General features: G+C 44.8%; 1 protein-coding gene across 1 annotated transcript in view; it reads left to right on the forward strand.

Moving 5' to 3' along the window:
* Window positions 1–15078, forward strand: part of RHPN2 (rhophilin Rho GTPase binding protein 2) — a 47945-nt gene that overhangs the window by 28913 nt on the left and 3954 nt on the right. Inside the window, exons 8-14 of the mRNA XM_083454584.1 lie at window positions 80–246; window positions 5350–5537; window positions 8521–8677; window positions 10899–11018; window positions 12097–12291; window positions 13053–13129; window positions 14449–14595. Coding sequence (XP_083310710.1) covers window positions 80–246; window positions 5350–5537; window positions 8521–8677; window positions 10899–11018; window positions 12097–12291; window positions 13053–13129; window positions 14449–14595 — 1051 coding nt within the window. The remainder of the gene's footprint in view (window positions 1–79; window positions 247–5349; window positions 5538–8520; window positions 8678–10898; window positions 11019–12096; window positions 12292–13052; window positions 13130–14448; window positions 14596–15078) is intronic.

The following is a 15078-nucleotide window of genomic DNA, read 5'->3' on the forward strand; positions in this document are numbered from 1 at the left end:
TGTCCTAATCCCCTCACCACCACCACGCCACCCTACTTAATTACATACATATTAGGTTTTGTTTCTGTTTTTGCTGAAGGTATGACTCTTTCACTGGTGTTCCCGTCTGCCAGAAGAACCTGTTGCTGGAAAAAGCTAGTATTCTGTTCAACATCGGAGCCCTCTACACCCAGATTGGCACAAGGTGCCATCAGCAGACACAGGCTGGGCTTCAAAAGGCCATTGAAGCCTTTCAGAAAGCAGCAGGTAGGGAAGAGTTGTATGTTTGTTCTCCAAACACCTTTGGATAGTTGCTTGATCCAGTTGCTTCTCTTTTGCATGCATAGAACCTTACACGTTTCACATGAGCTTGTGTGTACACACTGTACCTTTCAGGCACATCCAAAGCGTGTTCTTTCCCATAGAGATTTCTAGGCGCTGTAGTTCATCCTCCCAGAGCTACAATTTTCAGCAGTCCTTAATCAATGACAGTGCCCAGAATTCTTTGAGGGAAAGAATGTGCTTCAAATGTACCTTACAAGATATAGTGTGTACACAGCCTTCATTTAATTTCAACGTATTTGCCCTCTAAAGAAACCCAGGATTAAACAGGTTTTTAGCATGAGGGGGCACACGCTTAAAACAGTAATAATTAAAAGATTGACTTTTCGAGTTTAGTCCCATTAAATATGAAACTGCCCAAGTAACTCATTTAGTTGAGACTAAGGGTTGTATCCAATTTAAGCTACATACACAGCATATATTGATAACCCCTGCCCCCCCAAACCCTAGGAATCGTAGCTCTGTGAGGGGTAAACGACAATTCCCAGTATTTTCTCTGTGTGCACGTGTGTGTGCGCGCTTTAAACGTGTGGTGTACATGCAGCTTAAGTTTTATTCAGGAGTAGATCCATTGAATTGAAGTGACAGTGTTAGTTAGTTATACTCAGCCATTTTCGTGGGTTTCCTTTCTAACTTTGGATGCAACCCAAAGTGAATATTATGGTTAACAATTAATGAGCTGTAGTTTCAAGGCCTTAGACTGTGGTCCATTATTAACAGCTTTTTAAGTTTCATAAGTCTTTCTCTTCTCCTTCCCTAAGGTAGGCATTGCACTGGCTGGTATATAATTTATTGCAGCTTATACTCCAAAGGAAGGGCTGTCTGTGGCTTGGTGGCAGAGCCCTTGTTTTGCATGCAGAAGGTCCTAGGTTCAGTCCTTGGCAGCATCTTCAGGTAGGGCTAGGAAAGTCTCCTGGCTAAAACCATAGGAGCTACTGCCAGTAACTGTACTTAGCTGGAGAGACCAAGGGTCTGATTTGGTGTAAGACAGATTCCTGTGTCTCCAATGATCCACACTTTAAATTATCCCCACCCTAGGTGCAATGACTTCCTGTATTGTGCCCACCAATCTCTGATGGATGAGTTGTTTCAGGGGTCCCAGCACATACCTTGGTTTGTATTTCCTTGCAGTGGTGGTCACAGGAGACTGAGGGCATTTTCTGTGCCCTAAGGTTTACTTTTGCTGGTTTTAATTTGGTTTAGTCAAAGGGAAAAATAGAATATGGAGAAATACAAGGAGTATTCCCTGGATGCCCAGAACCAGGTTTGGGATAAGTACTCTTTGGTGAGAGAGTCCCAGCAGAGATTTTAAAATCACAGCAAAAGAAGTGTAGAAATATAGGCTGTTAGACCTTTAAAATATTCCCTTCTAAGTTGCTTCCAAAGTTACCCACTTCTCTTAGCATAGAAAGAGACCATACATTTGGTAAGTTAAAAATGGTTTACTTACAAATTATTCAAAGGTCAGATTCATGTGCTTTTATATACAGCAGCAAGAAAAGACAGGCAGTTTATCTGGCAAAATGATAAGACTTTCTATATTACTTGCATAGAAATACAAAGATGGCTTGCTAAAGCCACACGGTCTAAGCTTCAAGCATCCAGCTTAGACGTCTGTACTGTTTGGGTTCACATGGTGGAAGAAAAAAGACCCAAAGGGGTTGGTAGCCCTTCCTCCCAAGGCGAGGGGCTGTGACCTAGCTAAGCCTGGCAGGACAATTTTCCAAAATTGTACCATGTGTGCACAAGAGGGAAATAATCAGAAGACTTGGGAGAAAGCCAAGATTTTCAGAAGTCCAAAAAAGTTGTGGGTTTTTTTGGGGGAGGGAGTGACCAACACCTCTAAGTACAGCCCAACAAGGACTAAGTGTTATCTGTGGTCATGGAATGCTGGCTGTTTGGAATGGAATGAATTGGAATGGCTTAATTTCTGAACAGCAGCTGCAAGCTACACACTGCAACATTTTGTTGCAGGTCCCACTTGTGTTTGTCTAATTTGCATAATTTGTACTCTGCACAGAATCTGTTTTTCTCCACTGGAGCAGGATTCTGCCTCCCCCACCCTGGAACACAATCAAAACTACACACAGGCCCAGCTGAGATTATTCTGAGATGGGCACCCAGCCTAAATCTGTCTGCTTCAAAGATGTGCTTCAGTTTGCCTTTCCAGCAAAATGCTTTTCATTGTACCTGTGGGGCGTGACCACACAGCATTGTGCACAATGCGTTATCATTCATAACTGTACACATAGTTCTTTGTGGACAGAGGGAAGATTGTTGCTATGGCTTTGGTCTATAAACACAGCCCTGTGCATACATATATGTACTTAAGAGACAAAAAAAAAAAAAAAAAGGTCACAGCTCAAGTACTTATGATGTAAGGATGAACTAAACCAAGACAAGCTGCTGTGGACTTTTGTCTGTGGATCTGTTAAGAAATTGAGGGTCTGGCAATTTTTTTATCTAAAGCTGACATCTTTTTCTGTGAGAAGTTGAGAAGAACCTTTGCTCCCAGAATTTTACATCCGCTTTTAAGGCAAAACGTATTAGAAAAGGAGCATTTAATAAAAGATTGCCCCACCCAAGGCTGCTTTTCATATGACAATGGAAGCAGGAAATTTAAAACTAGCAAAAGCTCTGCCGTAATGTCAGTAACCCCCTTGAGTGGGGGATGGGGGAACTCACAGAACCAAATAATGCAATGCTCCATTCTCTGTCATATTGGGCAATTAAAAACTTGCTTCTGAAACTTGACAAACTGGTTGGGTAAGGTGCATTTTTGAGATTAGATTTCAGCACCAGCATGCAAGTATTACTTTAGTGCTTATACTACAGTAAATGTTTGTTTTAATTTTCCAAAAGGATAGTTTGTCATCTAACTCCATTTTGGCTTGCTTGCTGCTATGGCAGAGCTCTGGCTCGGCTCCAGACTCTGCTCGAGGGAGTGCCCTGGCTCAGTTACTAAGGGATTTCTCTTCCTCCTCAGACCCTCAAATGTCTCTGCTCTTTTTCATTCCTCTCCTAACTGCCACGCCATTTCAGTGTTGCTGTCAATTGTTTTTATCCCACATTTCCTCCAAGGAACTCAGGTAGCACTTCCGGTGTTCCTCTTCACTGCCACTCTTTTATCCTCACAACAACCCTGTGAGGTAGGCCAGAGTGAGAGTGGGAGATTGGCCCAAAATCACATAGCAAGCTGCATGACAGAATAAGATTGGAACCTGGGTGTCCTTGGTAGTAGTCCTGCACTCTTGGGGCTTGGGGCATATTCAAAGCATCTTTTCTCCTTAAATAATTCTGGGCACTCACAGAGTTACAGAAACCTGTACCAAACTACAGTGCCCATAATTATTTGAGGGAAAGAAGGTGTTTTAAACACATAGTGTGCACACAGTCTAACTCTGTGGTGGGGAACCTCCAGCTCATGAGCCTAATTAGGTCCACCAGGCCTCCGCATTTGGCTTTTGAGGCAGTTTTGGCCAAGACTCACCCACCTGCCCAACTGATGTCATATATGATGCTGGGGTGGAGCAAGTAAAGAGTGAGTTGGGCCAAAAAGAGGTGTGCATAGAACTATGTGTGGTGCTCTAAGAACATAAGAATTGCCTGCTGGATCAAGCCAATGGCCTTTCTAATCCAATATCCTGTTCTCACATTGGCCCCAATGGGAAGCTTGCAAGCAGGACCTGAGCACAATCACCGCTTCCCCTCCTGTGGCTTCCAGCAACTGGGATTCCAAAGCATTGCTGCCTCCGTCTCTAGAGTTGGAGCATAGCCATCATGGCTAGTAGTCATTGAATTTGGCTAAGCATCTTTAAACTGCCCTGAGACCCCCAGGTATAGGGCGGTATATAAATTCAATTAATAATAATGATAATTAATAAATTAAAGCCCTCTAAGTTGGTGGCTGTTATGTATTCATTGGTGGCCTGTGTTTGCCTGAGCTTGAGTCTGGACTTAGGATTCTGAGCTCCTGTGTTCTGATTCGATACATGATATCCAATCACAGAACATTTCAGGATTTGGACCTCTGCCATTGGACCTTAAACTCTTAGTCATGATTTGCAGATTGGAAGTTTAGACAGCCAATCACATTGGGAGTGGCCCAGGGCTTCAGAAATGTATACAAGCAGTTGCTTTGCCCCTGTTGTCTGTTAGTTCAATAAAGGTTCTTGCTGTTATCACCGTGCCTTGCCTTGTGGGAATTCACCTACACTTCAGTGGCCATCACCAGCTCCTGTGGGAGCAAGTTCCTTAGTTGAACTGTGCGCTGTGTGAAGAAGTCCTTTCTTTTATCTGTCCTGTCAGCTTCATGGGATGTCCCCAAGTTCTAGTGTCATGAGAGAGGGAGAAAACTTTTTCTCTATCCACTTTCTTCACTCCGTGCATAATTTTATAAACTCCTATTATGTCACCTCTTATCTTGCCTTTTCTCTAAACTAAAAAGCCCCAAATTAACCTTTCCTCACGCCACCCTTTTGATCATTTTGTTGCCCTTTCCTGAACCTTTGAGTAATCAGTAGATTGCCAGGGCTTCCAAGAACCACTCAGGTGTCCAGGTCAGTGCCAGTGAGCCACAGGGCATCCACGTGCTGCTCTGGGCCTTGTGCCCATGCAGTTTAATTTCAAAACTGCAAGGCCAAAAGCAGCCCCACCCACTTGTCAGTTTCCTGTGTTGGAGATAAAAGTCTGGCCTGCTTCAGATAATGCATACTGAATGCTTGGCTATCTAATGCAGGTATGGGAAACTTTTGGCCCTCCAGTTGTTGCTGAACTACAACTCCCATCACCCATGGGCATTGGCCATGCTTGCTGGGGCCTCTGGGAGTTGCAGTTCAGCAACAGCTGGAGGGCCAAAGGTTCTCCACACCTGAATACTTTAGTGTGTCCGTCACACACACAGCTGAAGCAGCTGCTGCTACAGCTTTAATTTAAACTCAATATTTTGTTAGCCAGTAATCAAGATATCTTATAAACATCATATCACTACTAACATTTTTTTTGTGTTCCCTCCCCTCCCCATTTCAGGAGTTTTAAATTACCTAAAAGAGACTTTTACTCACACTCCAAGTTACGACATGAGCCCTGCCATGCTGAGTGTGCTGGTCAAGATGATGTTGGCTCAGGCTCAGGAATGTGACTTTGAGCAGATTTGCCTTCCCGGAATACAAAATGAATTTTTCACACTTGTGAAAATGGCCCAGGAAGTGGCAAAGGTAGGTGACAAGGTGAAGGTCCTATTCACATAGGCATGCTTTTATTATTTGACTATGGCATGTCTGAACTAGCCATCGTAGAATCATAACTGTAGAACTTTCATATAATCTTATGCCAATATGAATGGAATATTTTTTTTTTAATGGAAACATAGGAACACACATAGAACCTTACACAGTCATAACATTGGTCCATCTAACTCAGTATTGTCCACACTGGCTGGCAGCAGCTCTCCAAGGTTGCAGATAGGGCTGGGAATGTCCCCTATCTGGATCTCCCTGGAACCAAACTGGAGCCTCCTGCATGCAAAGCAGACAGCCACTCTCCGGGAAAGTTGCTCTCAGAGCAAATTACATACAGTCAGTTAAAAACAAGGCAGTTCTTCCCCACAGGCTTGCAATGTAAAAAAGATGTGAAGCAGAAGGAAGAGGACATGGGGAGGGAAGAGGAAAAGGCAAGCTCAGGCACAATTTTTAAAAGTTTTATAGTATTTCTTATAATGAAATTTAATTGGAATGGGGACAGTTCAAGGACAGGAGGAGTCTGATGGGGTCCATCAGGTGGAATGGGTCCTGCCTCCCATCTCTCCCGCTGCTGGAATTGACTTGCAAACAACTGTTCTACTGCCAGCCAAACTTTTAAAAGTGGGGGGGGGGGGGAGTTGGGCATTCACATTCCAGCTGGGAATCTCACCCTGCCTACCTTGGGATTCTCAGAAAAAGAAGGCTCCTCCTCAGAATTTGAAACAGGCAGAGGAATTGCGCCTGAGAGAAATTGGCATTGATGACCAAACTGCATAACCTGGTGAGCAAATAAAGTACCTCAGTTTGCAGCGGCCAACGAAGGTCATGGAGACATGACTTAAAGCTGCCTCTGCAGACTCTAGCTTGCAAATGCTAAATTCCAGTGGTATGGTTGCAAGCAAGACCTAAATCCAGATTTTAATTTAGCTCTTCAGAAACAAGTGCACGTTGATTAAATTAGCCATCTGCCAACAGTTCTTCTCATTAAGGCAACTGAAAGATTTGCCGACTAATTATGCTACCCCCATTATAGCAGGCATATTACTTGAAGCACATTCAAAGCACTTTCTTTCCCACAAAGAATTCTGGGCACTGTAGTTTGTGAAGGGTTGCTGGGAGAATTGTAACTCTGTGAGAGGGAAACTAGAGTGCCCAGAATTGTTTGAAGGGATGGAAGGTGCTTATGTGCTTTAAAGGTACAGTTTCTACGCAGTATATTCCACAGTATAAAGGACTCAGACAGTGCCCTTTCATAGTCAAGATAATTCAGATTACACTAAGAATGTGAAATTTTACATTTATTAGAAAACAAATAAGTTTCTACTGTTCCCTCTTTTTTAAAAAAACTCCCTAGCTGGTAATGAGAGAATGTGGACAGTGTGGGTTCAAGGTTCAGTAACAGAGCACATGCTTTGCATGGAGAAGATACCTGGCTCTGTCCTCTAGTTCAGTGCCTTATTCTCTCATGGGGAACCTTCGGGGGGGGGGGGCACATGTCAGTGGTGGTTGGGGCCAGAGGCCAAAGTGGGTGGAACAAGGGGTGTGACTTTTCCCTTTGTATGGTTGTCTACATTACAGGCTTTGCAAAAGTCAGAGGTTTCTACACACAGAGAGACACACACACGTCCATCCTTCATCTAAGGCAAACAAAAGGCGTTGTAGTTGAAGGATGCATTCCAGCCAAGAAAAAGCACTTGAGGAAGGTGCAGAGCAGGGCTGGTGAAGGGGGCGTGATCAAAGGAGAACCCCAGAGGCTGGATAAAGTGCCCCAGAGGGCCACATTTCAACTCCACTCAGGCCTGGGGTTCTCCCCTCCCCACCCCCACCCCAAGTTAAAAGATCAGGCAATGGGCAAGACCTCTGCCAGAGACCCTGAAGAGGTGTTATTAGTCATGACAGATGGACCTGGTATGAAGCAGTTTCCTGTGCTAAACCTGGTGTTTTAAGGTGGCAGGACAAGAGGCAAAGTTTTGACTCAGAGAAAGAATAGAGGTAAAAAGGTAAAGAGACCCCTGACCATTAGGTCCAGTCATGACCGACTCTGGGGTTGCGGCGCTCATCTCGCTTTACTGGCCGAGGGAGCCGGCGTACAACTTCTGGGTCATGTGGCCAGCATGACTAAGCCGCTTCTGGCGAACCAGAGCAGCGCATGGAAACGCCGTTTACCTTCCCACCGGAGTGGTACCTATTTATCTACTTGCACTTTGACGTGCTTTTGAACTGCTAGGTTGGCAGGAGCAGGGACCAAGCAACGAGAGCTCACCCCGGCGCGGGGATTCGAACCACCGACCTTCTGATCGGCAAGTCCTAGGCTCTGTGGTTTAACCCACAGCGCCACCCGTGTCCCTCTAGAGAAAGAATAGTGGATTGTATAGTACCACAGTGGCTGTTACTTCCATCCTGGATCTTAAGGCATTGCTGGGTGGGACCTCCCTGGTCCCAACAGGCAACATCCAGAGATGCTCCTGCAGTAGCTAAAGGGATTTCTGCTTAGGCCAGGGGGTAGGGTGCACTAACCAATTCCCATGGATTTCCTTTCTGCTGCTGAACATGCACACAACATCACACATTGCTCTTGAGGGTCCCCCAAACCTCATCAGGAAGGAAAAGGCAAGAAAGCTTGAGTGGAACTCTGCTTGCACTTCTCAGGGTCCACGGCAGATTTTATCCAGTGAGGAGGCCTTAGACTGTTGCTTTTCCTGTTTCATTTAAAGTCACTCTTTTTGCTTCAGCCATTCAGCTTCCACACTCACATGGGTGAGTGCATGTGTAGAAAACACCAATGGTTCACAGCTTTTGTTTTGAATCCTTCCTAATTTCTACCTTTCCAGCCTACAAATCCTCCTAGGTGTGCACACCCTATTGACTATCCGCAAATGGTTGGCATTACCCACAGATGACTGAGCTTTTAATGACAAGGAAAACGTCTCAGAGTTGGACTTTGTGCTTTTGTTTTCAGGTTGGAGAAACATACATGCTTGTTAACACAGCAATGAGTCAAGCACCAGTCAAGGAGAACATCCCTTATTCCTGGTCAAAACTGGCTCAAGTCAAATCGGACCATTTCAGAGCGTTGGCACATTATTTTGTTGCAACAATTTTGAGTGACCACCAACGTAAGTCAGGTTTTGTATCCATTCGCTTCTTTACCTACCCAGAGTGCTTTGCTTCAGGAAATGGCACAAGCCAAGAAACATGGGAGGAACTGGTGTTAGACTTGTGTGTGTTAAACTATGGAACTTGCTCCCATAGGAGGTAGTGATGGCCACCAACTTAGATGGTTTAAAAGAGGATTAGACAAATTAATTGAGGAGGAGAAGTCTATTGATGGCTGCTAACCATGATGACTGTTCTTGGCCTCCACAGTTGGAGGTAGCAATGCTTCTGAATACCAGTTGTTGAAAACCACAGGAAACGAGAGTGTTGCTCTTGTGCTCGAATCCTGCTTGCTGGTTTCCCACAGACAACTGTTCAGCCACTGTGGGAACAGGATGTTGCACGAGATGGGCCATTGTCTTGATCTAGCAGGCTCTTATGTGGTAGCCCAGCAGACGTCTTGGACACTCTTAAGCCAGCATTCCCATGCCTGATGCCCTCCAGATCTTTTGGACTACAGGTGACATCACCCCTGGCCATGCTGGCTGGGGCTGATGGGAGTTGTAGTCAAAAACACCAGGAGGTCACCAGGGTGGGGAAGACTAGTCTTTTTATGACACACTGCACAAAATATGGTTTCTCTGATCAAGGAGGAAGCTCTACTTTGTCTCCCACCAAAGGCAGAGACATGGTTGTTGGGAAGGGGAGAGAGACAGAGAGGGCGGGGGCTTCTCAGTGGCTGTGCCAATATTGTGGTACACCTTGTCCCGCAAGGCTTATTTGATGATCTTCTGCTGGCTAGTGAAAGTCCTTGTTGTTCCATTAGGCTTTTGCCTCGCCAGGGAATCAGTAGCTTTGAAGCACAGCATGCTGGGCCTCTCTCTCTCGCATTTTGTAGTAAGAATCCGTTTGCTATTATGATTGCGTTTTTAACTGCTGGAAGCTAACCTGAATGATGCTTATGCATTTGGATGAGAAATAAATTCATGTATTTATGTACAAATAAATGAATAAAATAAAATAAGTTACAGGTGCTTATACTTGGTTACAGCAGGAATTTGAATGCAATAATGTCCCTTTTTTTCATGGGTGAAATGTAGGATATTTTGATCAGCAAAATAAAAGCCTCTTTTTAATTCTTCCAAACTGCATGCATGTATGTGTGTGTGGTAGGGATGGAGTCAGGTTGTTGTCTGGGAATCACCATTGTCCAGAAAATACAACACCCCCCCCCCAAAAAAAAAACAACAACACATGGACACAGCCTTTTAATAACTTTGGCATTCCCCATCTGGAAAATTTGTTTCCTTGTCTGTTTAAGAACTTAAGAGCATAACACTGGCCTGTTGTATCAGGCCAATGGTCCATCAAGTGTAGCATCTTATTCTCATGGTGGCCAACCAGATGCTTGCTTGATGTAGTTTTGGACAGCCTGATGAAAGAAATGGGAGGAATTACTTAGCCAGCACATGCAGACTTGAGAAGGACACAACTATTATTATATCATGTATGCAAATTACATCACTAACAAACCTGCCAATTGCTAAGGTTGGCTGGTGATGATTCAGTGGTACCACCTACCAATTTATTTAGGGTGGGTAAAAAGATACCTTAATGGTCCAGCTTAAGAAGAGTATATTATTTGTGTATCTTAATATGCACCTTATGCCAGAGAAATTATCCTTTTGTGCTCTGCCATTTCTTCTCCTCTAATTTCAAAAATGGTGCTCTGTAAACTTTGTGTGTTTGATACTTGCCATACCCCACCTGGTATGTGGTCCCCAGACCTTTGGACAAGGGGAAATGTGGCCCTCTGGCTGGGGACATTCTCCATACTTGATCTAAAAATCTGCTACATATGGCAGTAAATCTTATACTAGACAATAAAATTGCACTTTGGTAGAGCTCAAGTTCCCTTGCCCTCTATTTCCTTGTTATTCTGCAATTAGCTAATGTTTGCAAACAGGTTTGAAGACGGAAGGTGTGCTTTTTTAAAACATTCTGAGTAAAGTAGCCTTGGTGAGCATGCCATGACATTCAGGCATCTGTCAGCAAAACGAGCCTATGAAGAATCCAAAATAATGTAAAGAGTAGTCCACTTAAACAGGTTTTAGAGATTGTTTTTCATGTTTTCAGGCCACACCTTCACTTAGCAGACCTTGAGGCATCTCCACCAGACGGAAATGAAAGTAAACCTGTATTTATCCTCTCTTTCATGTGCATTTGTTTACACCATTCTAGTGCGCCAGAATGATGACGAAGACCAACAGGAAAAGGCTTTTTCCCAGCTATATGACCACATGCCGGAAGGACTGACCCCTTTGGCTGTTTTGCGGGACCGAGTTCAGCGGAAACAACTTGGTGAGGGCAAGCTCCCTTATCTTGGCTCAGTCCAGACATTGCCTCAAACCAGGGCTTTCACTAACCCTGGTTTAGAACCAAAAATCATGGATTGAACAGCCAGACATGCAGGCAGATTCTGATCTTTGCTCCAGCCACCTTCCCATGCCTCCCCAAACTGGTACAATTTGATACAGCCACCCCACCTGTTCTCAGTAAGACTTGTCCACATGGCTCTGCTGCCTTCGGTGGGGAGGTTGATGACTGAAGGTGTGGAGGGACAGAGGAGGAACCTGATTATGCCACTCACAGCTAGCTAGATCCTCATGTCCACTTGTGAGTCACAAAAGGGATCATTACCTGTGTCCCCCATTTCCCCAAGCACTGAGATGCCCCAGGGCAGCGTTACCCACCTAGGAGCACAAAGAATAATTTTACTAGAAATTAATTGATTTCTAACCTTTTGAAGGCAAGGTGGGATGTAGATGCAAAAATTAAATAAACAAAAACTTGGACAGCATTCATAACCATGTATCTGAAGGCCGCAGAAAGAGCAGTAGATGTTGGATGTTTTCAGGTGAGATAGTGATAGGATGCCATGTGTCCTGCCTTACCGTTGCCTGAAGATAGCAGGTAACCTATTTCCGTAGGAAGTAATGATTTAAAAAGGGCTCCTCTGTTGAAAATGCTCCTGTGACAGGAGCATCTGTGATGGCTAAGCTCTCAAGCACCATATGCACATGGCTCCCATATCACCTCAAATGCGGGGTTTTGCTCTTCCGTACAGCTGGCAAGAGTGAATCCAGGCGTGTGTCTGTGGCCAGCAAGTCAGGCCTTTAAATTTCAGAAGATCCCATGTTCCTGCCCTTACTGAAACAATCCTTACGATTACATGCCGGTCTTTGAAATGTCTTCTACAAAGCTTGTTCAGTTTTGCTAAGGATTGTGGGAGTTGGGTGTTTGACCACAACAGCTAGGCTTCTGGTTGTGATGGGGCCAATCTACGTTGACATTTATGGAACATGAAGTGGCGGGGAGCGGGGAGTATATTTTAGGAGCTAACCCTTGTGTTATGGTCCTGTATATTTGCTTTCCCCAGCAAAAGCTCACCTGCGGAAAGCCATTGTTCATCATGAAGAAGCCTTGAGGGTTTGTGGCTTGTGCAAAAAGCTCCGGAATATTGAGGTGCTCCAGGAAATCCTGTCAGTTGCCCACAAGCGGTCCCTTCTCAAATATTCACAGCAGGAGCAGGAAGATGACTTTTCGAGTTTGCTGCAGGCTCCAGATATCCTCCGTAAGTCCTTTATAGTTCGGGGTGCCCCGGAATCGAATCCCTTCCATATACTGTTTTTATTTTATCTGAAAGCCGCCTTGAATCCCTGTCAGGGAAAAAGGCAGGATTTAAATAAGCATCAGCAGCATCAGCAAGCGGGAGCTTTAGCTCTTGAACTGCTGGCTGAGAAGGGCCTCGTCCAAATCTTGTGTCGGCCCAAGACAAACTAGGCAGGGGGAGAGGCAAGTTCTTGGCATACTAATTTTGTTAGTTTACTTCTTATACCGCTCTTCAGATAAATGGCACCAGGGTGGTTTAGAAAAACTTTATCACAATCTCACTTCGAAAAAACTGATCAAAAGAAAGCCAAGCTTGTTCTGAAAACAACCAGGAGTAAAAAAAAATACTAAAAGAAAAGGATAATTCCCAACAATATGACAGAAAAACACATTGTTTTCAGCTTCATTATAAATGGCTTTGTTATTGGGTGACCTCTAATGCTGTAAATAATAAATAAATGCCTCAACGTCGTGAGGAAGGGGGCGAAACAAGCCTTCTGTGGAAGGGAGCTCTAAAGCACCCAGATAGCCTTGCTTCTGGTAGAAGCTGCTCTGTCTTCCTGACAAGATGGAGGCTTAATCGGGGCCTTAGCAACCTCAGAGGGTTGTTGTGAAGATAAAATGGGGGCTGGGTGGGAAAGTGATGTGTGCTGCTCTGCACTCCTTGCCAAAAGCGTGTATGGGGGAAATAATAATACTAAGTTTTGTTTTGTTTTTTTATAGCTAAGACAGACCATAAAATAGAAGCAGTTGCCCCTCTGTTCTCCAAGGTCAAAGTCAAAGACTTCTTTGAGAGGCTGGTATGTATGAAGCAACCTTGCCTGTTCCTGTTTGCTCGGGTGCCCCTCTGTAATTTTGCTTCTAATGAATGCAAATTCATTTTCTTGTTAAAGGGAAATTCACTATGAGTCTGCAGTTAATAGAGCTCATTAAGGGAAGCTTTTCAAATTGCATACATTAAACCCTTGCAACTAGCAGTGGAGACTGTACTTCTGTGATCTGAATACAGAATTAGCTTTCTGTTCAGATCCTCGTCCCAAGTCAGGGTTATGCCCGTTTAGCCAGACCTAGTCGGGATCTGTTGACTTGTCAGGTGCGTTGAGGTACATGTCGGTTTAGTCTGGACTATAGATTTGTGTGTGTTGTTAATGTGGATTAAGCTATTTGTGTTTACATGTGCACGCACACCACCATGAACCACTTGGATTAAGAGGGGTAAAAAGTAAAATTTGCTTTTTCTCTTGGATCCTCACTGACAGTCTGATGCAGACAGAGCATTTCCTGGTACCTATTGTTAAGACATTAGGAACACCCCTCAGGCTTGAGCGCTCCTCTCCTGCCGTCCTTGGCCTTGTGTACACCTTCCTCTTAAGAACATAAAAGAACCTGCTGAATCTGGCCAAAGGCTCATCCGGTCCAGCATTTGGTTCTCACAGTGGCCAACTTTGGAAATCCTGAAATAAGGACCTGAGTGCAACAGCACTCTCCCCGCTTGCAGTTTCCGGGAACTGGTACCTTCACAGCTTTAACTATGGCTTATTCATTATTGTTAATGTTAACTATGGTTTAGCAAAGTAGTCGGCAGAATGCGTAACATTGGACCTAATTGATCAAATGGCCATACATCTGTACCAGGCCTAAGAAAATATTACTTAGGTTTTATTTATTAAATTTATATCCTACCCATCCTCCCAAAAGAGCTTATGACATAAATGTAATAAAAATTGCAAGGACATTTCTAGGTAATATGAAAGAGGAGAGAAAAAGAGGGAGGATGGTCATGTGCAGTGGAGGCTGTTCTACTGGGGCTAGTGAAGCACTGCCCCACCAGCTTCCGTGTACCCTCAGCCAGCCTGCACCTGCCTGCCTTCTGACTTGACTTAACAAGGCCAGGGGGTGGTTCCCACATAGAACTCAGCAGGAAGGAGGAGGCTGGGGGCAAGACTAGAATGAGTTGGCTCTGGCGCCACCTAGTGTTGGGCTCCCTGCCTTCTGCCCCACCAGTCTCAATGGACACCAGACACCATTGCCCTCCACATGTGGTGGAGAGTTTCTATGGCTCACCTTAACATTTGCAGATCACCGAGGATAATGGTCCGTACTGCTCTTCCTCTTTCAGGGTCCCCTGACGGTCTTTTCAGCAAAGCAGAGGTGGACTGCTCCTCGCACTGTCCGTTTCCAGTGTGAAGCTGAGGGTCTGGGGTTTACCCTGAAAGGAGGCCCCCCAGTGCATGTTTACTGCCTGGATCCAGATTGCCCTGCATCAGTAAGTAGGACTCTCCCTATGCTGCCTTCCACTGGCTTTACAGGGCTCTGTGGGAAAGCTTCACTGCACATTGGGACCTTCTACGTTTGGTGTAGAGGGTATCACATTAATTTCAGCGAAATTTACAGAGTTAAAAATTAGCAAAAGCTGAACCTTCCCTCTCTTGCACAGCTGTTCAGTTTCCCCTTATAGCAGGGGTAGGAAGGCCTGAGGCAAAAAATTAAAAACCTGTTCTCCTGTACCTTGAGGTCTTGCTCACAACAGCAGGCCTGTGAAGTGGTTGGGTCAATGGGGGCAGATTCTGTGTCAGGTATGGACAAGGTGAAGTTGGGGCACAGCCTTGGAAGGGGATAAGAAAGAGAAAGAGCAGCAGGTGGAGAGAAAAGGTGTTCTTCAGTGGGGCTTCCTTCCCAGTTTACATGTACATAGGGTTGCATACCTGTGACTTTAATTATGATTGTCCTTCACTGTGAGAGGCAGCAC

This window comes from Podarcis tiliguerta, assembly GCF_965153285.1.
Source record: "Podarcis tiliguerta genome assembly, chromosome: 8".
Lineage (NCBI taxonomy): Eukaryota > Metazoa > Chordata > Lepidosauria > Squamata > Lacertidae > Podarcis > Podarcis tiliguerta.